This window comes from Pristis pectinata, chromosome 8 (assembly GCF_009764475.1).
Source record: "Pristis pectinata isolate sPriPec2 chromosome 8, sPriPec2.1.pri, whole genome shotgun sequence".
NCBI classification, from domain to species: Eukaryota; Metazoa; Chordata; class Chondrichthyes; order Rhinopristiformes; family Pristidae; genus Pristis; species Pristis pectinata.
Window position 1 is genome coordinate 88575214 of NC_067412.1, and position 27664 is coordinate 88602877.

The 27664-nt window shown below is 41.5% G+C and overlaps 1 protein-coding gene across 5 annotated transcripts in view; it reads left to right on the forward strand.

The window, feature by feature from the left end:
* col4a6 (collagen, type IV, alpha 6) overlaps positions 1-27664 on the forward strand; it is a 356258-nt gene that overhangs the window by 283231 nt on the left and 45363 nt on the right. For 4 of the 5 annotated variants that reach the window (XM_052022087.1, XM_052022085.1, XM_052022086.1 and 1 more), the window contains 8 exons: positions 134-187; positions 7118-7189; positions 8390-8497; positions 11394-11615; positions 12493-12654; positions 18295-18465; positions 20144-20287; positions 23870-23980. In XM_052022087.1, coding sequence (XP_051878047.1) covers positions 134-187; positions 7118-7189; positions 8390-8497; positions 11394-11615; positions 12493-12654; positions 18295-18465; positions 20144-20287; positions 23870-23980 — 1044 coding nt within the window. The remainder of the gene's footprint in view (positions 1-133; positions 188-7117; positions 7190-8389; positions 8498-11393; positions 11616-12492; positions 12655-18294; positions 18466-20143; positions 20288-23869; positions 23981-27664) is intronic. The other variant, XM_052022088.1, reaches the window with a different exon arrangement.

Consider the following 27664-nt stretch of genomic DNA (forward strand, 5'->3'; position numbering starts at 1 on the left):
CAAAAGGACTTTAGAGTTGAGGTTATTTATTCATTCCTATCAGATGGTGCCATTTAAAGAAAGAGCAATCACGTTTCCACTGTTGTTCCTGCCCCTCTTGATTCATTTCACGTCCTTTGCATGGACACTACAGGTGACTGTTGCTGCGGGGAAACCGCTGGCGAAGACGACCGTCAGACAGAGGGAGGTGAGAGGCCAGAATCCTCACAAAAAAAGGTTACCATGGCAATGATGTCAGGAAACTCCCCCTCCTCCCAACCCTTACATCATTGCCAAGAGGCTTCAGTGCCATTATTTGCATGTGACAGCTGTACTCTGCAGTAGTAACTCATATACTGCACCCAGAATTGTTTCCTGTCTTCTTTCCTGCATGCTGTAGTGCACATTGTTGTGCAGTGTGTTAAAGTGCTGTGTTTCATTTGGACTAATGGATTAAGATGTCAATATCTAAATTCTCTTTATTTGTATCATTACTGGCCTGTCATGAAATGGATGTCTTTCTCAATTTTGTAAAGTTGCAAGCAATTGATTTCAAGTTCATTAACCACTCTCAATTGAAAAATTATTGTTCCTTCCCCTTCCAGCTTCCTCCTGTCCTGTCCTGAAAATTATGTATCTAGCTTGTGGTACCACCCAAGGATGATTTGTACCTGGTACTTTGAGCTGGTAGCCATTCTTCCTTTGCGAGCATAGAGCAGGGATATCTAAACCTCGAGCTATCACGTGCTTCATAACTACTTCGCTTTTAGATCCTTCTACGAGCCCACAACTCTCTGTAATCTTCTTCAGCCCCGTAACCTTCTGAGGCAACCTCCTTCCTCTAATTTGACCTCTTCCTCATCTCTGAACATAGCCGCGTCACAACTAACCTCTTTCCTTCACTTTTCTCCTTTAAACTCATGTCTTTGACCAAGTTTTGGATCACTGCCAGCTATCATTTTAGGTGGTTTGACATCTATTTCTTTTTGGCAACACTCCTGTGAAGCACTTGGGGACAGTTTGCTGGGTGAAAGAAATACAAGTTATTGTTATCTGTGGCCTCCTTCATAGGTCACATACAAAGTGTCCATGTTTGCCCCAGTAATGGGCATGCAAGTTGACAACTAACACTAGCTGATGGCAGGTTTCAGATTTATGGTTTATTTGCCAGTCAGAGGGGTATGTTAGCAACAAACCTTAAGTACTATAGGCCTGAATCTTTAGAAATCAGTAGGTTGAGAAAGAAGTGTAATTGCTCAGTGTTTCTACAGACTATATAGGCAAACCTGTGGATTGGACAGTGCCGATCTTCTGATGCTATTGGACTGTGGCATAACACAATCCAATCTTTGTCTGAATATTTTACATTGGGGTTACTACACACCAGTCAGGAGTTGGTCATTTCTTCTTTGTATCCTCTGTGTTCTGGTCTGAATCTTTGAGGTTGGACAGGGATAGTCACAGGATGCACTGTCTGCCATCAGCATTGACCAAATGGCAGAGTCCTTGCTATTTACCGTGACAAAATACAACATCACCTGGTGCCCTGAGGAACAAGGGAGCCATTAAAGGAATATCACTAACCCAAAGCAAATTATTTTGATAGCAAACATATATTGCACAGAAGTACAATAAATATTTACTGAATTCAGAAGCAGGCCATTTGGCCCATCAGGTCCATGCCGACTCTCAGCAGAGCAATCCAATCAGTCCCATTCTTCCTCCCCTTATTTCTCTGCAGCCTTGTCTCCACATGCCCATCGGGCCCCTTTTGAATCATTTTGCCACTTACCCAGACTAGGTTGGATAAACTTGGATTGTTTTCTCTGGAGTGTCGCAGGCCAAGGGGAGACCTGATAAAAGTTTATAAAATTATGGGAGGCATGAATAGGGCAGATAGATATATTTTTCCCAGGGTAGAAATGTAAAATACCAGAGGCCATAGCTTTCAGGTGTGAGGGGGAAGTTAAAAGTAATGTGCAGGGCAAATTTTTTACACTGAGAGTGGTAGTTGCCTGGAATGCATTGCCAGGGGTAGTGGTGGAAGCAGACATGATTGTGGCATTTAAAAGGCATATAGACAGGCTTATGAACATGCAGAGAATGGAGGGATATGGATCATGTGCAGGCAGATTGGCTTAGTTTAATTTGGCATCATAGTTGGCACAGACATGAAGGCCTGCTCCTCTGCTGTACTGTTCTATGTCTAGTGTGTAATTTACAGTTGGCAATTAACCTACCAGCGTGGTAGAGAAGCAGAGCCACCCAGCGGAAAGTCACACAGTCACAAGGAGAATGTGCAAACTCCAGTCACAAGGCACTCAAGGTCAGGGTCAAACCCAGGTCCCTGCAGCTTTCAGGGACAGGCACTGACTGCTGTGTCACCATGGGATCTTTACTTCAACATACCAATTCACATGTATTAAAAACAAATAAGTAGAAAGGCAGATGCTTTCTCGTCGTATGAATAAGAACAAAAACTGGCAGGTGAATGGACAGTCTATTGTAGAGTCACGTACTTACTCTAATTCTACGCCAGTCCCATTTTATTCTCCTTGCATTCCCATCAAGGTGATTCTACCACATACCTATACACCAAGGGGAATTTACAGTAACCAATCAGCCGACCAACCCGCACTTCTTTGGGATGTAGGAGGAAACTTGAGCACCCAGAAGGAACCCACATGCTCACAGAGAGAACATGCAGTTCTACACATACAGCACCAGAGGTTAGGACTGAATACAGATTACTGGATCTATAAGGTTTGGTCGTGGCATTGTGGTGCAAGAAGCCAGTTAAATCAGAGGGAGTGGCGAGGGGTCAGTAGAGTTGGGGGAATAGATGCTATTGTGTGCAGCTGTAACTGAGAGAATCAAAGGTTTTAATGGCCCCAGTGCCAGAGTTAAGGACAGCCCTTGTCATCCAGAGGAGAACTTAGACTGTGAGAGAAGGATGCTGTCGTTGTGGTTCACATAGAAAACAGTGATAAGTAAAACCGAACAAAAATGGGATTGTGCAGAAGGAGTTTGGGGAGCTAGGGCCAAAATTCAACTCCAGTGTAACAATGTTTGGAGAGTTGTCTGAGCCATGCATAAATTTGCACGTGGTAGAACAGATCAGAGTTGAATATATGGCAGAAAGAGGAATTTCAATTGATGTAGTGCTGACACCACACTGGCACTGTCTCCACATTGATTGGCCCAGGGCCAATATTCTGACAAACTTAATGTCTAGGACTGTAGGGAAGTTTTAAACATTAAATGTCATAGAATAAAGTCCCAAGTTAGTGGACAAAATGCAGTGTGTTACAGGAGTAGGCACAGTATATAGAGATTGTGGCCTCCATCAGCAACAACAGGGCTGTAGATTGGTGGTCTCAGAGGATTAAAGGTATGAGGAGGACTTACTTTAGTGGCATTGAGCAATGAGAACATGGTGTTCTAGGAGTGACCAATGGTGGCGCAATTTCCCCCGCTATAATACTCTGTGCAAACTACATTTTTGATCATGTAACTCTAAATTAAACAGTGCTATGCAATTTAATTTCTAGGCAGATATTGTTTAATTAATGAGTTGGTGTACCAAAGAATCTGGATGTAATTGTAGACGAAACAGAAACAATAAGAAATTATTAAGGTAAATTTTATGTTGGTCCTGATATAAGGGTAATGAAATTGATATAAATAGGTAATGATAAGACTAAAGAAATTTTGCTGTGATTCTACAGAAATTTAGTGAGCCTTCATCTGGAGCACTGTGTACAGTTTATTATCACAAAGATTTTATTTGCTTTGGACGTGGTGGTGTAGAGTGGCAACTTTTAGTTGTATGAAAAACAATTGAACAAGTTGGGCCTGTCATCTCTGTAATTTAGAAGAACACAAGGTTCGATCTGAAATAAATATGACTCTCAGGGGAATTGACAGGATACACACAGTGAAAATGTTTCGTATGGTCTGAAGAGGCCACCAGTAGGAGGCTGAAACTCAGATAAGGAGGTGACCATTTAATACAAGGATGAGGAGAAATTTTCTTTCCTCAGGATCTTTAGAATTTGTCAGCCCAGAGGGTGGTGGTTGCTTAATTACTGAGTAGTTAAGAATAAAATCAATAGATTTTTGCATACTTAGGCACTGAGGAAAATGGAAATCAGAATGGAAGGTGAAGGTACAACGTAAACCTGCACTCCGGGACAGCGTAGATTACTTTTGCTAACGTTTCAAGCATTCTTAATGCGGCTAGAATAACTGTTCAGTTTGCATTGAGGAAAATTTGGACCATGTGTACTAATATCGACATGACCTACATCTGCCCACGTACTCTGTCAGCTCATTCCATTATAAATCCCTGTTTCCACACATATAATAGAAGTGGCTTAAGTAAACTTGTCAGACCATAATTACACTTTGCCAGTGAAAGTACTACATCAACACTACTGCCCGGAGAATATAATTTCACCAAGACCCTTTCAGAAAAGTAGTTTTTATTATTAATATGGATTTAGAAATTTATTATAGAAATAATAAAATGAGTAGAACATGTGCCTTTTACAAGTAGAACTGAATATGTATGTATAACCTGGAAAAATAAAACCCTATCCTGGGAGATAGGGTTAACAAGGGAGATTAACTTTTTTTTGTTTATTGGCTTTGGATTTAGGATATTAATTACTGTGTTAGTTACCAAGTATTATCATGGCCTCTCTTTATTCATTCTCTTCATCATTTCAATTTGATATATCTTCTAGTAGTGAACACAACTGCACAAAAGGTTTAAAAAGGCTGTGGATTGCATTGGTTTGAATCAATCCATGGGCACAGTTTTATTTCCCCACTGAAGATGACTTAAAATACATTAATACATTACTAAATCATCAGTATGAATCTGCTAGTACATGTGTATGCATGTATATGTGTAGGCCTTTGTGTATATGCATGTGTGTGTACATACGCATGTACATGTGTGTAATGCATGTATATGTATGTGCATCTTTGCATGTGAGTCTGTGTGCATGCTCAAGTATATAAAAGTGTGGGCATCGTTTGTGTGTGAATGTGAGAGAGAGAAAAAGAACAAAATATTCCAGAACACTTGTTTTTTAAGAGAAGATGTGAAAAACTGAGTAGAAAGTGGCCCTAATGATAAAGGATGAGATAAAGACGGCACAGAGAAAAACTTAGAAATTGAATGGCATTTGCTTAAGCATATTAAGCAGTTGGTGTGTACCAATGAAAGTTGTGCTGCTGCAGAATTCTCAAGGGGTTAAGGTCCAAGTTGTCATGTGGTACCAAACAGGCATTTCACTAGGAAAAGCCTTTCCTCTGTAAAATTTCATATTCTGCAGGGCATGAGGAAATTAGGTTAGTCTAGTGCCGGGCTATGTGTGGGGTTGAGGGAAGAGATAACTGGGAATGAGGGGGTGAATTAGGGTTTAGAAGTGGTCTCAACGGGCAGGATGTTTGATAGGGGCTTTGGGACAGCATGTCATCAGTCAAGATGTAGGGTTATTGGTTGGTTGGTCTCTATGAGTGGTTGGATTGGGACACATGAGCTGGTTTACGGGGGTGTGATTGATGGCGTCTTGGTTATGGAGGTGAACCAGATGGACAACCTGGGTAAGTTCATTACTTAGAGAGGTCCTTTATCAGACAAGTTCCTAATGTCTATCTCCACCCGCTAGAAGCAGCTCACACAGATCCCCTTAACACAGAAGCAAGCAAAGTGAAAACCCGATTCTGTGTGAGTGGCTGGATCCCAGAAAAACTTGGGAAGTGACATCCTAGCATGGGTTGGATGTTATTAGACCCCAACATGCATGGCCTGGCTCCTCTGTGCATTACTGCCCTGGAAACGCAGAGAAGCTGGAAGGAAAATCAGGGATATCATGCAATTTGCAGTCAGACTCGAGTTTTCCTTTCTGTTTGATTCCCCATCGAAACTGAATCACGTAGTACACAAAAACATGCTACATGATTGCAATTCAAAAGGTGAGCAATGTCCTGCTTCTCTGTTATGCTGTTCTGTTATTTTACAGATAGACACTCTGATATCAAAGGAAGGTTAAGATGAGAAATGTGGTGTAAAGACACATTAGGATTGTGGCACTAAAATTCCAGTCCGAATTGGACAGACCGCTCTGAAAGCATCTTCTAAATTGCCTTTCCCCCTTCATTGTCCACCTCTTTTTCCTCCCCTTCCTCTACTCCTTTCCCTTCTGCTCCATTCCCTCCTTATCCACCAATTTTGGCTAGGGCTAAGGTACTAGGGCAAGGGCATATGGCAGAGCACTATGAATTTGGAGACCTGCTCTTATGTGAGTCACAGGATTGGTCCAGAGTGATCGAGGTAATGAAAGCATTCTTTCAGTGTATGAGTGGTCTGTTTGATGAGCTTGTGGGGCTGCCTTGCCTTTTATTCCAGGAAAAAATCTGCTACCTAGAGCTAAAGGATAGTCTTTATCTCCTAGTAGCCACATATAATAATATGGTGTGGATGCTCAAGGATAGAGGATACTGCAAACTGGTGCAAAATGAGGACATTATGGTTTAATCCTGGGTAAGGGCAACAAGCATCACTGTGCTTTGGGCATGGTTGCAGATCGGTGAGTGAATTGTGTGTGCAGTAACAGAACTGTGACACATGATTGAATATGGGTTGGCCATTTACCATGGAGGTCAAGAGACATTAGGGAGTTGTGAGTCCTAGGAAATCTCTCACCTGGGTGCCTGTGGATGCTCAGTTTTTGAATATAAACTGGTTCATGTATTCCTGAATGCTAAAAAATCAAGGGATATGGAAATAATGCAGAAAGTTAGTAATCTAGAAGATCAATCATTATCCAACTGAATGGTGGATCCAGCTCAAATAACCAAATGAGCTATTCCTGCTCATGTTTCTAATGTTCTTTCCTATACATGCATGTGTGTGTACTTGTATGAATATATCTGTGCATTTGTGTATATATGTGTTTGTGCACATATATGCATGTGTGTATGTGCATTGTTTTTGTAATCTGTATATGTATATACACATATGTGCATGTTTATATACATGTGTTTGTACATGTGCATAAGTGTGTACTTTGAAGCTACTTTGCACATAATATTCATGATCTTCTTGTTCTATGTGACTTGGCAGGAATCACACTTCCCTGTGTGATCCCAGGCAACAGAGGTTTGCAAGGATTTCCGGGACCTCCAGGACTACCAGGTGGGATCTTCCTTCAGGAACACTTGGGTGCTCTTCGTTTGAAGCATTTCCTGTACCAGTTCCTCCCTTTGAACACTACAGCAACATTTTAATAGTGAGGCAAACATAGATTTTGGGAAGTAAAACCCCTGCAGAAAAAAAGTAAAGTGGTATGTTTGTGGGGGCTGTCAATCAGTGTCTCAATATGTGATTCCATGGTTTCATTGGGTAGTGCCACACCTAACTAATTAAAGTCTTCTTGGATGGGGTGAGTTTTGTGAAGAGGAATTGATTTTGGGAATGAACTTATAACATATTTAGATATGCTAATTAATTCAATTTTAATTAGGAACAGGATTGATAAATTTGTACCCATGTTACTAAATATGGATTTATTACTTACTAGACAGCAAGAATATTATTGGTAGAACATTTTTGCCTGGGCTTTTTTTTGAAGTGCAATAATTGTTATCATTGTATTATTTAGGATATTTTAATGTAAGCCATAATGTTATGGTTGTATCTTTTATATGCCTTGCAGGGATCAAACAGAGTGAACAAAATGCCTGATTTCTTATTCCAATATTTTTGCACCTTTAAATGTTTTAAAACTTATCTCTTAACATATTTGTATAACAATTGTGAAGTAATTCAGTCCAACTCCTTCAGTCACTTGTTTGAATACTAGTTTATACGTCTGAGTAGATCGAAATCTATCAACAGCAACAGGAGTCAATGCTTTATTTTTTGTTGCTGATTCTGCCTTTGTAATTATTTTTTGTCAGTTTGATCCCAATATTTAAAGATGGTTGAGGAAACGGCTGAACTTGTGCACGTGACTCCTTTTCTTCTTGTATAATGCTGCTCTGCTTTAGAGAAAGCCTGCTGGACCCTGCTGATTTCCCCAGGGTGAAAGCCCATTTGTACGTGAATCAATAGAGCAGAAGCCAACAATGTCATCATCGTGCAGTGAGGCATAAGGAAGTCACCTTGTGCAAAAGAAACAATGTGAAAGGCAGAAATGTTAACAAGCTATGTTACACCATCGTGGAGCCCAGCATCTGTGCCACCAAGAATACACCTTAAATCAGTTATTCCTTCTCTTGTATAGGTTAACTTTGAAGAAATAAGACAATAACAATTTGAGGCTGTGTCAACCAATGTATTTATCAGTTTGATTTCTTTTTCTTTTCTGGTTCTTCATCGTCAAATATTCTTCAGGTCCAAAAGGTAGACCAGGCTTTCCAGGCAGTCCAGGGCGACCAGGATCAGATGGACCAAAAGGATTCCCAGGACCTCCAGGCTTGTTGGGTGAATCAGGCTTTCCTGGTACGTGCTTACCCATTTGCAACTTTTACAAGTTAAGCATCTGTACATGGGGGGAGTTTGCCCCCAGTTGCCCGGCACTATGGGGTGAAATAGGGATAGTTTCATCTAATTGATATGGTAATATGGAGTGACATCATTACAATCTAAGCAACATCTTGGTAAGAGTGAATGCTGGTTACATCTTCATTCAATAGGATTCCACTACTTCTAGATAAGCAGAAAAATGATGGCAACTTTAAGATAAGACAGAGGGACTTGAAGAAAGATCATTCAGCAAATGGCCTTTTAAAAGTGGAAGCAAGTGATTGGAATACTTGAGGGATGCCATGTGATCTTTTAAACTGCTGAAGGTGCTGTGATTCACTTACCATGTTTCCCCACGCTAGGGTTATCAACATTAACCTTCAAGAATAAGGGGCAGCATTCTCAGCAACTCCCTCATTCCCCCTTCAGTCCTCCTGGCAATGCTGTTGTGGCTGTTGATGACGAATTATTGTTGAAAACAGGAAAGTAAAAGAACTGGCCATTTCTAAAGTGGCTGGAGAAAATTTGCAGCAAAGTTGTTCAGAAATGCAAAAGAAAAAAATACTGTGATGGTGGAAATCTGAAATCCTGACAGAGAAGGCAGGAAAAACTCAGCATGTTAGAAAGAAAGTAACTGAGGGCATGGGATTAGTGGGATTGCTCCAGGAGCCAGCATAGATTTGATGGGCCAAATGGCCTTCTTCTCTCTCATGAGACAAAATGAAGCAGATATGAAGAGTTAGCTAGCACTTGTGGAGAGGGAAACAGAGAGCAGGTTTCGGGTCAATGTTGTCAGTCCTACCAGAAGTAAGAAGTAACATTTAATGTACTGTATGTGTGCCTATCTTCTGTATGGCTACAATGGAACTGATTGAATTCATCAGTAAATCAGTTGAATGTTACTCTTTGTTTCTTTGCTTGTCTGATGTCAGCCTTTTACACTTATATAATTAATGCTTTTCTCTTTAATTGTTTCTGCCCATTAGTCTATTGCAGCACAGAACTCCTGAATTCCATTAGTTGAAATTGCAAATGCTGGGATTACCCACTCTTCAGTTTCCCTCTCTCTTACACCTCTGCTTTTAAATTGGGTCATCAACCTGAAATGATTTAAACTACATATGGTGTGGAAGCACTTTGACACTTAGAACCTTTAACAGCCCATCTCTCACACTGCTCCTGTATGGGCTAAAAGGCATCCATGTGATTTAGTATGGAAAAAAAACAATTTTTTAATTTGACATCCCTTATAATACAGGATTGTTGGCAACACTGTATATTGCATTGGTGGTGAAGCCATTCAGAGTTCCTGAAGTGGTTTCAATCAGCCTGACATTAAAATCTGCAGCAGAAATCAGAGATGTGGGTGGAATTCCTGCCACCTCACACTATGCTCATGACACCAAAAAATTTCATGATCAGCAGGTGAATGGTTCCTGGTTCTCTCTCTGATCCTGCCATGCCATGCAGGGTCCAGACTATAAGTCACACAAGAGGTCAGTGAAGTGAAAGAGGAAGGTTATTACAAGAGAATGGAGTTTAATTTTCCTTCTCACCAATGAGGAGGTTGACTACTTCTGAAGTCACTGAAATAATCCAATAGGATTGTTGGATCCTACAACAACTCAGTTGGGGCTTAAAATGTAACAGGGAACTAGCTGTTGGCTGGATGTCAAGTACAATTTATAATTTAGATATCGTTCTGTGATCAATTACTTTGAATATCCATGCTGATATTGAAGGTTCTAAGTGTTTAATGATTCCAGATTGATTGTTGTTGGACTGTGCAAAACTGCTGCTGATGGGCCAGATGACAGATTTAAATTGTGTTCCACATGGAACATTTCTATCATGGTTATATTTATTGGAAAGACAATTGTTTAGAGCATCTTGGAACTGAAAGTATTTTAGCAGGGAGGTTGCCAGAATTAGTAGTTCTGAAAGTAGTCTAAGTGTCCTTTTGCCAACAGTTTACTGTTAATTTAACAGTTGAAACTGGCTCTAGATTTATACAGTGAATGTGGTCACTTTGTTACTTTGGACTTTCCAGACAGCCTATATTCTTCTTTTAGTATCTCCTATCACTGTTCTCTGGTCAAGGACTATTTTGTAACCCATTCAACTCGGTTGCCTCCGTTTCCTCTCTTGTTTTCTCAGTCACTGAGTTTTAACTGAAACTAATTCATTCAATCCACATGCATACATGCAAGATATAAGCAAGTGCCACAATTTGTATTGTTTCTCCTGAATCATTGCTACCACTTCAGTGTAACTAACCACACAGCATTGACTTAGCTGGCCAAGAAAAGGGACTTCCTAATCTTGCTGGATATCCAAGTTGGTTCCTGGGGTAATTACTGTGAATAATGTCTCTGCCTTGTAGCCACAACCTTGGACAAATAGTTACAACATCAGAAACACCACCTAATCCATCTCAAAAGGAGGCCTCAAAAAATACTCTGCACTAGAACATACCTCATCTTTCAAGGTGGAGGACATGTCTAACTGACAACACAATTTCAGTTTGATGTATTTTTACATTCCCTGACATGGCTGCCCGTCCAATCGTCTTCTGAGGCCTTCCAAAATATTTGTCCCTATCTCCGGTGCTGTCTGGTTCTTCACTAAATAGCTATAGCATATTTTTTTGTGGTCTGCGTATGAGGGAATTGGTTTTCCTGTTTCTAAAAAGATAAGATTGTGGGAGAGCATAATTCCATGGTGTACCTTAATTTTTGAACATTGGGAATGGAGCCTTGATTTTGAATGGTAGCTTTACGTTCTGCCCTCCTTAATTGCAATGAGTGCTGAAACCTTCACTCATTACTTACTAAGTCAAGGTTTTACTGAAGACGTATTTGAAATCTTGCAGGGTTTCCTGGAGCACGAGGTGATGATGGGCTACCAGGTCTCCCTGGACTGGATGGAACTGAAGGTTCTCCTGGAAAAATTGGTATTCCTGGTACTCCAGGTCAGAAAGGACTCCCAGGAGATGTCTATGGTGCAATATCGGGTTCTCCAGGTCAACCCGGTCAGCCTGGAAAACTGGGATTGAAAGGACCTCCAGGAGATCCTGGCTTGCCTGGCCCTAGAGGTAAAATGTCAGATGGTGTTGGTTTTGCTACTCCATCTTCTGTAGAATTTTGGTTTGCAGAGGTCCTAATAAATTCTTTAGATGTTAACATACAGTGAGTCATAAACTGGCAACAGCCTCCAATTTGGCAATGTCTTTCAAGCACAGAAAAAGAGCATGAGGGCCAAGGTTTGCCTGAGAAAGGGTGCTGGGTTTCCTCATCATAATCCCGTGGAGATGTTTATCATTTGGTACCTGAAGCAGCTCAGCAGTTGTCAATTGGTGTTCATTGATCATTGCATGCCCAGATTGTGAATCTGGGGAAGACCACTGCATTGATGCAGGCTGAAGTGCCCACTCTCCACCACACATCCAACCTTAGTGCTTTCAGCGCCACGTACCACAGACTCCACAAGTGAGGCAACACCCATCACTTGGAGACTGTGGATGGGCTGCACAGGTTGAGGCTGGACCCAGTCTTAGCATTAGCTCACCCTAAAAATTCCCCAGGTAGATGCATTGGGGATGGGGCTGGCTGGTGGTGATGGCAGGTCAAATTGGTCATGGAAGGTTGGAGTTGAGCAAAGGAGAGGGGAAGGGGAGCCGGAAGTGTGCCTCACAAGTGGATTTTGATCTTACCACGGAGGTGCATTTTGAAGGAAGCCTTGTCCTTTTACACTGGTGGCATCCAGAGATTCCTTTGACAATAATAAACCAATTACTAATTACATCTGAGGTAGAAGGGGAGCTGACATCACTGAGATCACCATCAATCCAGTGCCATATACACTAGCAATTTTGAAATTAACTTTTATATAAACAGATATTTAACAAAAAAGATGATATTGAATCTTAATTCATTTAACCAATTTGTTTTTTCAAAAATAAAATCTCCCAGGTATTGATGGCAAGCCAGGACGTCAAAGCACAAAAGGTGAAAGAGGGCCCCCAGGCTACCCTGGTCTCCCAGGCTTGCCAGGACCCCCAGGCCTGAGCCAAGTGGATGCTCTGCCAGGTCTCATGGGAGAAGTGGGCAGGCCCGGTGAGCCCGGACAACCAGGTGAGCCTCAACTCAGTCACCCATAGCTTCCATAAACGGCCAGCGAACACCAGCCGTTTCACAAATACAGTTGAATGAATAATTAGCAGATGAAATGCAGGAGGCTTAAACCTGTATAATTGAAGGATGTCGGGTACTCTGCAGGAAAGGTGAATGCACTATATAATGAACACATGTCTGAAGAACATGATTCTGAGACAGTTTACAAATATGTGGCTTTATTTCCAGGCAGTTTCTCCAACTGAACTTCGTAGAAGTGTGAGATAAGGTATACTGCAACACGAAACTCCATTGATGCACATTCAAGGAAAAATCAGCCACATGTCACAATGCACCAAGTATTAAAATATTGCAGACGTTTTAAATGAGACATAAGGTCCTGTGTTCTTCAGCTCCTCTCCAGAGTGTGCTCCTTAGTTGGAGAAGGGGGGCAGTTTACTCCATCTGCTCACCAAGTACCCTAATCCAATACAGATTTCTGGCTCCAAATTTTCTTCACAAATGCTCCTGGCATCTATCCTTGATCTTTCTGCATCTGGTGAGCAAAAAGTGGCGAGCTTGGACTGCAGCAGTTCAAGAAGGCACTCACCACCTCCTCAAGAGCAATTAGGGATGGATAAATATTCGCCTTGCCGGCGACATTCTCACCCTGCAAAGTAAGAAAAAATGTGGACTGTCTGAGGATACTTACTCTGCTCCTCCTCAGACACGAGTGGTGGAATTAGAGTCCTGCAGTATTTGTTTAGCAGGAAAGGTTATTGTTGGGATTATCTTTGACAACTCTGTGGCTTGAATTTACTGCCTTCTGATTAGGTACTAAGTCTGTGATTATATAACCTTTTGCGGGAAAGGGATTAGTTTGTCATCTCGGTATAATTTAAAGGGAAATTCTTCCATTATTATTTGACTCTTTCTGTTCATCTGTTCACATATGTTGTATTCCTCCATGCTTCTGTTCCATTCATCACTCACCAACTTTCCATATCTGGTCTCAATCGAATCGGGTGCGGTCACTGCATGTAGGCTGTGAAGGTGAGAGGGAGTTGTCTGTAGCTTAAAGCAAAATGGCCTAACCCTTCTGCTTTGTAAAACTTAGGTCATTGCTGTATGCATTCTGCCTATAGAGTGGAGCCCGCTTATTATCATCTCTTAATTACACTTCCAGCACTTTTTAGGAGGTGCATTCTCTGCCTCTTTCAGTCAATCAGAGATACTCCAGTTTTCACAGTACCAGATAAGAGAGGGAGCAACAGAGTGAGGTGGACACTTAGCTCGAGTTGTAGGGAGTGTCATGCTGAATATTCCAAAACTATGAGGGATGAATGAGGAACAAACAATGCTGCATTATGGTTAGGTGTACACAGCTAAAGAGAAGGAACTGACATCTAGCTCCTTACAATGAGACAACGTTAAACTGACCTTAACTCTGTGGGAATCAACACATCCTTCCTTCTTAACTTACTCTCTTTATACCCTGAGCTGAAGATCCCAATATCACTTGGAAGTAAACAGCAAAGTCAGAATACACCAATATTTTTTTCCAAGAAAATGAGCAGGCTCCACTGTAATCATGCTTCTGGCTAAAACTGTGGTTGGTCAGCCACGGCAGTGAACATGTCTTTTAAATTAACATCGATAAATTGCTACCGGGCTATTGATGTGACGCTTGTTTTCAAACTGTCCTGGCTTCTTAACATAATGGCTTAAATATCTGTGCTAGTGATAGCAATGTCTGGTCGGGTGATATTCACACTCATTCTTACCAATAGGTTGCTACTTATCGACTTCAAATGATTTTTTTCCATAACTAAACTTACAAGAAGTTGCTCAACTGCCTGACTTCTATGTAATTTTTTTTCACCCACTAAGCGATGAGCAAGTCGTGCACTTTTACAGTTAGCAAGTTCAACGTATAACAACGTTTACCCTCCTTGGTTTCCCTATTGGAGAGAACTGAGTGCTCCCTAGTATTTCCCATTTTGTGGTGTAGTTGAGCTCAGAGACTGAGACTTAGTACCAGCCATCAAGGGTGCAGAGCTTTGGAGGACTAATTCCCATAATGCAAGGACATGCAGAGTTCGTCAGCCGTATTAGTGTTGATCCTGGTGCATTTGGTTATTTCATGCAGTTAAAGGTGTTTCTGCTTTGAACCAAAATGGTATTCCATGCTTGATAGCCTAACAGCTGCTCTCCTTTATTAAGGTGGAAAAACTTTTAAACAGCTGATATGGCATTGCCCTTTGTAAAAATAAGTTACAAGGGAGATGGTTGAAAATCCAAAAGTAAACTGCAGATACTGGAAATCTGAAATAAAAACAATAGAAGCTCAGCACCTGTGGAAAGAGAAACAGTTAGCGTTTAAGGTCCAATACTTTTCATTAGATTCTTATGGTTGTCACTCCTAGTTCCAGCCCTCAACCTCTCATTATCCCAAGGATGGTAATATTGTGCTAACTCTATCACAGATGTCAGTGATCAGCCAGGGAGTCATTCTTAATGCATGAAACTGTGCAGTGAGTGTTGCAACGTGGGATGAGCCTGGTCCTCTCTTCCTCCAATAGTCTCACATTCTACTAGTATGGTGTTCAGAACATCTCTCTTGTTGATCGGGATCAAACCTGGCATCTTTTCAGTCTGTACAACCAACATGCACATCAAGCATGTTAATTTACCAGCTGAGCCCTCATAGAGCTTTCTGTGCCGGCAACAGTATATGAACTGAATTGAAATCCCAATGTTCACAGGATTTTTACATTTCGGAATAAACCACAAGCAAATTAAGCAGCAATGTTCTAATTTCATGTTCCTAGCCATGGATGCCAAGAATATACATCAGTAGTTCACTGATATGCAACATCTGCCCACATTTCTGATCCTGTTGGTGAAGAGGAAATCAAAAAATGAACCCTTTAGATTTTACCTTGGTGCTTTAACAACAAGACTACATCTACAGGCTGAAAGCTCATTATGTTGGGGCACAGCGGCCAAGTTGTGATAATAATGTTTCAGTCCCATCTTCAAATAATATTCCAAATCCTGTATTTCCAAAATTTGCCTTCAGTTCCAAATATTAATTTCAAAGCCACATTATACACAATTCAACATTACAGAATTTGAACAGGTTCAAAAAAGCACCTTCATTTCACCCTGTTTGGAAAATTATGTTCAAGCGAACTCTTTGGCTCACAGATGTATGATTCAACACGTTTTCAGACATCATTGTACAGTTGTCATATTTACTGTCAGTCAAAAGCAACCAGCCAGCTGTCCAGTGATACAAAATGTTGGATTTCCTCTTTGGGTAGCCCCTGCTCTGGGAACTGTCATGAGTGAACTCCATCCATTTTCAAGGGGTTGGTGAGGGCTAAGGAGGAAGTCGCACTGCTGCTCCACACCCAACTCTATCCAAGACCCTTCCCCATTCAACTGCAATCGCATTTGAAAGTGCCCATCACCCTACTCTGCTGTATGGGGACCAAAGACAGGTTCATTCTGAGCTAACTTGCCAATCTCATGTCATTGTTCCTAGTTTTAGAAAGAACCCACGCTAAGCCTGGAAGATAAACTAGCCTGAGCCTCATGACAGGAAGCTATGAACAAACCTCTTCCCTGTCACCTACCCCTCTCCAGAAGTTAAAACTAAGGCTGTTAGATGTCGTTCCTTTGAGTTCATTTTCTTCCATACGTTCATTAGCTGGGGCTCATAGGGCACCTGTACAGGGTTCAGGTACATGACACTGGCCAATATCCCCTCCTTATCTGAGGGATATTAGTGTTGAAGTCATTGTCAGCATAGACATCTTTAATACATACCTCTTATCATCAGGTTGTCCATTGGCCATAGCACTCTCCAGTTTCATTCACAGGACATTTCCTTCCAGAACATTTCTTCCAAGAGTATCTCAGTAGTCAGTAACTTTTAATTTTATACCCTTTTTGACCCATCATGTTACTCTTAAGAAATTTATTTCATGATTCTTTAAAATTTATTGGAACCATTTTGTGTAAGTGAAGATACGGAATTCTATTTTAGTCACCTTTTGAAAGGCTTGCCTGGATCTCAGAATGGGATGACTTGGATTTTAATTTTGCAGCTAGTGTCTTGCTAGTTCATAGTTCCTGCCAAAACACACACTCCTTGATGAATTTAAGGAATCCGTGTAACTGATTCTGATGCAGTGATGCCAAGACTATCACTCACTGGATGTCCTTCATCTATGTCTGAGGATAGTCTGACCCTACTGTAGTACTGTCATTTGCATACTTTCTGCTTTCAAGGTGATTCCTCCTTCAGTGTCAGCTTGGGAAAAGATGCAAACAGAGATGCAAGGTGTGATTAGCAAGGAAGCTGTAGAGAAGGTAAATTCCAATGGGTCCTTCCCCTTATAAGATACTTGCGACATGGCCTTGTCATAACCATCACTCAGAGGAATGGGCACAAAACTTTGCCGACATTGTTCAGTCTGAGGGATCTTTCTCCAGAGGTTGTGTCTCCCAGCAGAGGGTCTCCAAGGCCTTCAAGCAGCCAACAGTCACAGTAAAGAAAACCACCAAAGAAGGCATTGTAATTGATGGAGGCACAAGATGATAAGACGATATTTATTTATTAGTCACATGTACATTGAAACACACAGTGAAATGCATCTTTTTGCGTTACTGAGAATGTGCTGGGGGCAGCCCGCAAGTGTTGCCACTCTTCCGGCACCAACATAGCATGCCCACAACTTCCTAACCTGTACTGTACGTCTTTGGAATGTGGGAGGAAACCGGAGCACCCGGAGGAAACCCACGCAGACATGGGGAGAACGTACAAACTCCTTACAGACAGCGGCGGGAATTGAACCTGGGTCGCCGGCGCTGTAATAGCGTTACACTAACCGCTACACTACCGTGCCGGTGACAAGACACTGCAGATGCTGGAATCTGGAGCAAAAAAAACGAACTGCTGGAGGAACTCAGTGGCTCAGCAAAAATACCCAAAACTGAACCAACAATAATTCAGAAGGATTCAAGCCCCAGATATACTTATTATTCTAATATGGATTCTGTTTGAACATGAAGTGCCCATTATGGAATTACATCAATAAGATCAAGAGATGCCAGGTTTGATCCCAGGTCTGTTGAGCGAGGTGATGTCCTCAGAGGTAATGATGAGTGCTCGGCCATAGGAGAGGTTGGAGATGGGAGGGAGGGGGAAGTTGTCAAAGATCGGAGACAATATATGTGAGCTTTGGGGAGGACAGGAATAGACTCTGTTGTCAACACTCACCCAGTTTCCACTTGACAAGTGACAATACCAATACCAATACAATGTAAAATATTGGAGGATGGTTGCCACCTGAAATATCATAGTCCAAATGCAGGCTAATATATCAGGACTTGGCAGGAACTGCATTGAAATTTCCATCTGAGTAATCTAATAGGCAGGAGAGCACTCTTGGGCAAAGAATACTAAATGAAATCGATTTTGAATGTATCAATCCAGAGAGAGTGGATTTGTCACCACAGTAAATGCTAACCGGTTAACCAGTAAAGAGGAAGAAAATTGCTGTGTTAGTTGTTTTGTAATAGCTAAAAATGATGCCCTTATACCTTTCTCTCCAAAGTTTTACATTAAAAAGTTAATTGCCCTTTTTGCAGGTTTTCCAGGACCAAAAGGATTCATAGGAGATCGTGGACCTTCAGGACCTTCTGGTATGAAGGGATTCCCAGGAATGTTAGGAAATCCAGGTTCCCCTGGGCAATCAGGTCCCCCAGGTCCCACAGGAAGACCTGGTACTGAAAGTCCATTTCCTCGATTTGGCCCAAAAGGTACACTGTTTTCCTTCCTTGCTATTATTAATTGTTATTTTGCAAGAGCATCTTTGTTCTTGCATTTTGACTCCAAGGCCATGCAAAATGGGCATTGGCAAATTGGCAGTGAAGCTTACACCCTGCTGGAGGAAGAGATCTGAGCAAAGTGCCAAAAATGTTGCAAAATTTCCATCAACAAAGTTGAATTTTGACCCCTAACTCACCACAAAATCCTAACTCCCAAGTTCATTGAGACATGACAACTCTAAGATTAATGTGAAGCTGTGTAGTTGCATTGTAATTAAGCTGGAACTATTACCTGTCCAAGGTCTTTCCTGACGCCAGTACAAAGTGTCTGATGAAGAACCTTCCTCTGCTTCACTCAAAGTCTGCTTAAGCTTCGCACTTGACTTGCATTCCCAGCAGTGCAAAACAGTTTCAGCTGTGTACCAACATTGAAAGTGTGCACCATTAGTTCACACACTATCAGTATTACCTTGCAAGCTATCAGAGAATTCTATCAGTAGAAACATTAATCTTTTCAAAGCAACTGTGCAGAGTTTACATAGTAACATTACTGATGTTAATTCACAGTCAGGATCTGCAGGACAAAAGCTGTTGCACCCACCTTTCCGGTGTTTCTGGTGAATTCTCCTAACTATAGTTTGCTTTCCTTTTTGATCACTTCACTGAAGGAATTGGCTGGTTCTGGAATTCAGATGGTTGAACCCAGTTATTTTGACTCTCACAATCCTGGTAAAGTGCCGTATGAGTCTCTTTGCCAGATTTCATGTGATGGAAGTATTTAGAATATCAGGATTCAGAGAAACAATAACCCTTGGTGAGGGAATTAAGATGGATAGGAGAAAAGAAAGAGCTGGGACATTAACGTTAAAAGTCATTAAAAGCCAGTGGTGGAATAAATTCCTGTAGCTTACAGGGCTTTGGCTTTGCTGCACAACAGATCCACTGGACATCCTGCCCATTGGAATTGTCTATAATAATGGAAACCTCTTTTGAAGTGTTGGGCCTTTATCCCACAATTGACTGATTCTTATCTGATTTCATGTGTACAGAACTGAGGTGGAAGATAATGTGCTTCTGAAGTACATTTTTTTTATTATATTAACGAAATTTACAAAGTGAGAAAGATGCCGTGATTTGGATTTAACATTGCAATCTACTTTATATGTTTTTATTACTTCTTCTTGGTGTTCATCCCCACTCAAAATTCTGTGTGGTCTGTAGAAAGATATGAGTAAAATAGCCGCTTTGTGCTCCTTTTCTTTTGATCTTATCCTTGTCTTTGGACAACTTAACAATGAGAGGATAAAAGAGCCCACCTTACTGCATAGATTTCAGCTTCTGGAAGAGTCCATTTATCTCAGGTGTGCTTTACTATTTTTAAATAATTGTTAGATTCCCCTACCAAATTAGCTTCAAACCCTCATTAAAACTAATATCAGTGACTAGTGCTGCACATTCTGTACAGGTATTTGTGTGTGCTCAGAGCAGATACAAACATTATCATGACTCTGCAGTTTGTACATGGCTGTCCCTTGTGGGTTCAGTAACTTCCAATCATGTTGTTTTGATCTGAACCTTTACTGACATAACTTTATGATACTTTAAGCATCAAGTGTGGCACAGCATGAAATTTATGTTGCTTATTATTTCATGTCTTGAATTGGCACAGGTGAAAAGGGCTGTCCTGGTGTGATTGGATTCCCAGGAATGCCTGGCCTTCCAGGCCAGCCAGGATTTGATGGAAGAAGAGGAGAAACCGGCAGCCCAGGAAGACCAGGCTACCCAGGCTCCCCCGGCAGGAGTGGAGATAAAGGTGACTCGCAAGTCCAAGCTGTAACACTGAATTATAGACCGATCCCCCTCTTATGGGGTTGCAAGGGGTTGGGGAACATTCCTATTGGAATGATTTTATGGGAATAAATCATTTTACATTTTTTGCTGATAGTACCTTGATTGATGTTAATAGGCCCCCAATATAAAGTGTGCGATTCCAGAAATTCAATCACATAATGATGTTACTTTTAATATAACACCTGAAAATTAACCTTACCTGGAGTGAAGTGTAATAATGGCCATTTGCAAGTTATTTTGTGTCATTTTTGGAATTTGACATGGTACTTTGAAATGAGGTTCACCTCGTATGGCTGACATAATTTCTACATCACTCACACACGCAATGACATTATTCCCCATGCAGTGCTCCTTTTGGAATACTTCAAGGGACCATGTTGCCCTTGGAGTGTCCATCATACAAATTAGGAGCAGGAATAGAGCACTCAGCTTCCTGGTTATTGTGTGCAGTTCTGGTTGCTGCATTACAGGAAGCATGTGGAGCCTTTGGAGAGGGTGCAGAAGAAGTTCACCAGGATGTTGCCTGGATTGGAGAGTACTTGCTATAAGGAGGGTTTGTACAAATTTGGATTGTTTTCTCTGGAGCATCAGAGGCTGAGGGGTGACTTGATAGAAGTATGTAAACTTATAGACATAGATTGGGTAGATAGTCTTATTCCCAGGATAGAAATGTCAAATACTAGAGGGCATAGTTTAAGATGAGAGAGAGAAAGTTTAGAGGAGATGTGTGAGGCAACTTTTTTTTACACACAGAATGGTAGGTGTCTGGAATGAGCTGACGGGGGTAGGGGGGGAGGGGTGGTAGTGGAAGCAGATTTGATAGTGGGGTTTAAGATGCATTTAGACAGGCACATGACCATGCAGGGAATAAAGCAATAAATTGGTAAATTGGTTTATTATTGTCTTTGTTTTGCGTGCCATCCATACAGATTATTTCATCACATAAGTGCATTAAGGTAGTACAAGAGAAAACAATAACAGAATGCAGAATAAAGTGTTAGAGTTGCAGAGAAAGTGCAGTGCAGGCAGACAATAAGGTGCAAGGCCATAACGAGATAGATTATGATTATGAGGTCAAGAATTCATTTTATCGTACTAGGAGACAGTTCAATAATCCTACAACAGCAGGATAGAGCTGCCCTTGAGCCTGGTGGTATGTGCTTTCAGGCTTTTGTATCTTCTGTCCAATGGGAGGGGGGAGAAGAGAGAATGTCCAGGGTGGGTGGGGTCTTTGATTAAGTTGGCTGCTTTACCGAGGCAGTGAGAAGGGTAGACAGAGTCCATGGAGGGGAGGCTGGTTTCCGTGATGTGCTGGGCTGTGTCCATGACTCTCTACAGTTTCTTGCAGTCCCAGGCAGAGCAGTTGCCATACCAAGCCATGATGCATCCGGTTAGGATGCTTTCTGTGGTGCAGCAATAAAAGTTGGTAAGTGTCAAAGGGGACATGCCAAATTTCTTTAGCCTCCTGAGAAAGTAGAGGCGCTGGTGAGCTTTCTTGGCCACGGCATCTATGTGGTTGAACCAGGACAGGCTATTGGTGATGTTCACTCCTAGGAACTTGAAGCTTTCAAACCTCTCGACCTCAGCACCATTGATGTAAACTGTAATGTGTGCACTGCCCACCTTCCTGAAGTCAATGACCAGCTCTTTTGTTTTGCTGGCATATGGAACATGTGCAGGAAAATGGGATTAGTTTAATTTGGCACAATGGTCAGCACAGACATCATGGGCCGAGGGGCCCATTCTTTCACTGGTTCTATGAGTCTGCTCTGCCATTCAGTAAGATCACGGTTGATCATTGGTATCTATGGGGACAATGAGACTAATATTCAGCACTTGATCGGGGTCCATCTAAGGTAAGTGCCATACTTACATTAGATAACCCAGCAATTTTAACCCTGCAAATCCAGGAGAAACCAGTGGAAGTTTTCCAGTTGAGCTCTGCACTGAAGCCCAGCTCCCTTCTGAAAATTTCACTGGTTTATCTGTTGAGCCCTTCTTTTAAATAATGTAGACTAATCTCTTGATGATCCAGCAAAGAAAGTTTAGGATGTACTTGCCCCAGGCTGCCTAAACCCCACCTGTCTGTCATTCAAGAGGCCCTCCTGAAACTCCCTTCCTCTGAACTTCCTGAGGGATATAGACTGTTCTCCTAGAACCTGGCAGCAGCCTCCATAAGACAGACATTGTGCTCCCATCTATTAGGGAAATTCCGGAAGATGAGCCAAGAATTAAAATATCCCAGACCATGAGTTGCCAGCATCAGAGTAGCTTGTTGCTCACTTTGCCTGATCTCATATCCATCCCACCAGTCCAACTTCTGCACTCACACTAAAGTCATTAGATGCAGATTTATTCAGATCTGTTACAGAGGCAAAATATGAGATCCTTTAAGTGAGAAGAACCAGGAGCCTTGCCAGTTTTATTTACATTAATAAGACGGAATGCTGAAGCCACGTGTGCTGCACCTGCCTGCTGTACTGGTGTCTAATAGAGTCATACAGCACAGAAACAGGCCCTTCAGCCCAACTAGTTCATGCTGACCAAGACTCCCATCTAATCTAGTCCCATTTGTCCACGTTTGGCCCATATCCCTCTAAACCTTTCCTATCCATGTACCTGTCCAAGTGGCTTTTAATTGTTGGTATTGGTATTGGTTTATTATTGTCGCTTGTACTGAGGTACAGTGAAAAGCTTGTCTTGCATACCAATCATACAGGTCAATTCATTACACAGTGCAGTCACATTGAGTTAGTACAGAGTGCATTGATGTAGTATAGGTAAAGACAATAACAGTACAGAGTAAAGTGTCACAGCTACAGAGAAAGTGCAGTGCAATAAGGTGCAAGGTCACAACAAGGTAGATTGTGAGGTCATAGTCCATCTCATCGTATAAGGGAACTGTTCAATAGTCTTATCACAGTGGGGTAGAAGCTGTCCTTAAGTCTGGTGGTACGTGCCCTCAGGCTCCTGTATCTTCTACCCGATGGAAGAGGAGAGAAGAGAGAATGTCCCAGGTGGGTGGGGTCTTTGATTATGCTGGCTGCTTCACCAAGACAATGAGAGGTAAAGACAGAGCCCTAGGAGGGGAGGCTGGTGTCCGTAATGCGCTGGGCAGTGTCCACAACTCTCTGCAGTTTCTTGCGGTCCTGAGCAGAGCAGTTGCTGTACCAAGCTGTGATACATCCAGATAGGATGCTTTCTATGGTGCATCTGTAACAGTTGGCCATGGTGTGCCAGAGAAAACATACTTTTGCTTCTTCAGAGTAGTGCAATGAGATCCTTTGTGTCTGCTTGAAAGTGCTTTGATTAAAATTTCATCCAAAAGACTGAACCTCTTACAGAATTGCACATCTTCAGCATTGCATTAAAACGTAAGGCTAAATATTTGTGTAATAGTTTTTGAAATGGGATTTGAACCAAGGACCTTTTGATTCAGAGGCAAGAATTCTATCAACCAAACATTTGGTGTTGGACATTTTTAATGCACTAGGCAAGTAGTTTAATTATTATTAAAATTTTCCATTGGCTTTTTTTCCCATAGGTGATCGAGGCATCAGTGGACCACCTGGTCCTTTTCTTGGAGAGTTTTCAATATCTGGACCACCAGGCGACACTGGCAACCCTGGAGTTCCAGGTTTCCCTGGACCTAGAGGTAGTATCTCCACATTTGAAATCAGGGTGGATTTTGATCAAGCACTTTGAGGAAGGAGCCATTATTAATCTGCTTCTGAATATCTTCTACAAATTTAATTGATTATTAGTAAATCTTAGACATGCCATTCGTGTAAGGGATGGAGCACACATCGGGCCAGAGAGGTGGAGGGGAACTCCAACAATGGGCCCCAGGTCTCAATCGCATCACTGGGAGAATCTGTTGGAGCTTGCTGTGCCCCCTAGAGGCACAGACCCTCAGGGAAGTTCAGGATGGGAGGAATCACATTTGATGTGGGGCTAAAATAATGCTACAATGTTATAGTAAGAGGCAGAGAGCACTTTCCTTTTTATTGGTTCCACAGAAAAGTTTCAAAACAATATTTCATCAATAACCCAAATAGTAATTGGTGGCCTTTTGCTGGTGAGGTAGGAATTGGGTGAGGGGAGGATGTCCTGAAGAATCCTGAGCAGTGAAGTCCACAGGCCTCACTCATCAGGATCAAATTTGGCCTGCTTCACCCCCTTCCCCTCTCATCAAGCTACATGCCTTCCCTCTCCACAACAAACAGGACCAGTTATAGGTATAGAAGATGGGTCACATAATATTGAAATATCACCAGTAGCTTTTTAAAAAAAGCAAATGACTTAGAACTTCATTATCACCCACATCATCAGTAGAACAAAAGCCCAGTGTCTTGGGCCTTTGCAAGACCGAGGACCTGAGACTGATGGGCCAGAGAAAGGCTCCATGTACTGCACAATTGCTCAGGAGCCAGACCTAGTCTTTGTGCAAGAAGGAAGGCTGGGCTCAGTTCATCCTATCAAGACCTGCCAAGTGGGGGAGGGATTGCATGGGATGATCAGAACTGGGGGTTGTCAAACCATTGCCCTTAAAATATATCTGATTACATTTTTCTGAGTTTTCTGCAGCTGTTTTTTTGGAAATTGCATGCATCTGGAGTGCAATTTTTCACTTTTAACGGAGGGGATGTCGTAGCCAGTATATATACAAAGGCAATGTGCCAACCTTCCTTGATGATGTATTGCTTAAAATGGAGATCTAAATTTGCTACGTGGTTGGAATTATGTTTTTCATCACCACACCTAAAAAGTAGCTAAAGTATAGGGTTCCTTGGCTTAAATCTGTGAAATTTGACTCCTGAGTCACCAGATGTGAAGTTCTCTGCACTCAAGCCCATTTAAGGACTTTTTACTCTTTTGGTAAGCCGTCTACATTTTTGGAATTAAAAGTGGCACAGTGATATATTTGGTGTGATCTTCAACCAATAACCTTGTATGATATCTTTTCCAGTGGATCAGAATTCTTAGGCTGTCAGTCTTGTATGCCCCTGCTTGCTTCTTCCTGCACACACCCCATGCAACAGTGGAAAGCAATCTTGACCCAATTATTGACCAATCCATCTCCACCCAGAACACATTGTTCCTATCTGATAAATTAAGATAAATAACATTTGCTACCACTAAATGACGTACCAAGATGTTGCCAAGTTTTTTGTTCTGGTTACTAGATGTATTTGATTAGGTAGGTGTGATTAAAATTTTGAAGTTTGGTTCATGTTTTGTTGGCTGTCTCCTTAAACAGTCTCATGAACCAAGCTGATCCAAATAAAGTCCTGCCAGTTTAATTGTTTATAGGTCCGAGAGCTGGAGATAGGAAGGCCAGGTTGAGAGATGGAGCAAGAGGGGAAGAGAAAATTCAATCTTAAATAGCTTGCTGTTGATACACAATTCTCATTCTGACAGTGAGATCAGGAATTCCAGATACAATATATTATTAGTCATCTAGCATTCATAAGGAATGGGGGGTGCCAGCTGCATGAATATGCTGGTTGAATAAGAATTACTGAAAAAATATTGACTGTACATCAGGCATTAGTATTCACCGTGTAAACCTTTAAATAAATTGCCAGACTGTATGTCATCTCCTTGCCCCTTTAAATAACAATGTTTTTCATTGCGATTCTATATTTTAAGGTTAAACAATATTAATATTAAATACAGAAAAAATAATAAATAAAATTGATTAATAAATCAAATTGACTTCTGGTTGCATGAGAATGCTGGATCCATAAATACTAGATAAGCAAGTGTTTACCATAAATTTATTCCACCATATAAAAAAAATGGTTGGATAATCCCTTGCCAGACTTGCTGGAAAATTTTTAATTGTTACAGCACAATACAGCCTCCTGGTCCCATCCTGTTTCTTTCCACACAGTCTTCAACATGCCAATGGGGGTCAAATTGTTGCCGTATATTTTCTCCTGTAGCCAAACCCTGCAAAGATCTGATTGGGGGCTTGCAGACCTGAATCCTCTACTGCTTCGCTTTCCACAGATGCTGCCTGATATGCTGAGTTTTTCTCCCAGGATTTACTGTTGTTTCAGATTTCCAGCATCTGCAGTTTTTTGATACCCAAATCCTTACTTGTCAGACAGATTAACCAGTCAGTAACAGTGTTGTTGTCCATTGGCCAGAAGCAGCCTAGTTGACATGTGAGGACTTTATATTGCCTGCCTTATGGCACGTTGCAGTTGCTTGATCCATACGCATGGAAAACTTAGTGTGACAGCAAGTGGTGAGCTGATAATGGCTAAATCCTTTAATTACCATGTGGGCTGAGTAGGAGCCGCTGCAGTTGTTACACTAAGACCCTTGGTGTCATTATGTTTGAAGTTTTTGTTGATTGAATAGGATGAGGACAGAACTAAACTCTTCATATGGGGTAGAGGAGGGTAGTTGGATTTACAGTTAGCATCACAATTGGTTCCCCCTTCATTGAAATAAAATCTGAAAGTGCTGGAAATACTGAAAGGGACTAGGAAGCATCTGAAAAGGGAGTCAATGTTTCAAGCCTCTGACCTTTTATCCGAAGCTTCTTCACTGAAACTCACATCAGGGCCTAGCATCAGTCCTGAGATTCATGGCCTGCCCTGAAAACTACTGATTAACAGTAAGAATGTTGGTTTAGCCTTGGTGATACAGACATATTATCCAGCAAAATCCTAGGTTTGACCTCCTGAGCAGGGGCAGTTCAAAACTGCTGGTATTGATCATTGTTCTGGGATAAACCATGAATGTGGTGGTGGGGAGAAGAGGGGGAGTTGATTGGGTGCTGGTGAGCTGGTCCATTTAAATAGGTGGTGGGGATTGTGGGGTAATTACATTAGCTTATCAGACCTGTGTGTGGACCTCAGATTGGTATTAAACTTATTGAGAATAGCGATACAAAGCAAACTTTCATTTTACTTGATCTCTAAGAAGTCCTGGGAGTGAATCATCCAAATTGCAAATCAGTTTATTATTACAATTCAAATTTGTATTGTTTCAATAATAAACAATTCATTTAATTTGTAAAACAGTGAATATTTTAAAGTCAACAATAATATGTTGATTGGATCAAAATCCCAGCCTGTTATTGGGACTCCATAATATCATTTCAGATAAACTTTGCTGTCAGACTCATAAAAACACCAGTCATAAACCCCTGCATTTGAGACAAGGAAGCCATTATTGTTTTGTTGTTGCTTGGCAGAAATCTGAACAGAAACTAGGTTGTTAATAAATTACAGCTTTTGAGTTTATAACTGAAGATACCAATTACCGGTTGTATGTAATTAAAACCAAACACATTTCCTGCAAGCAGTGCAAATGATTATGG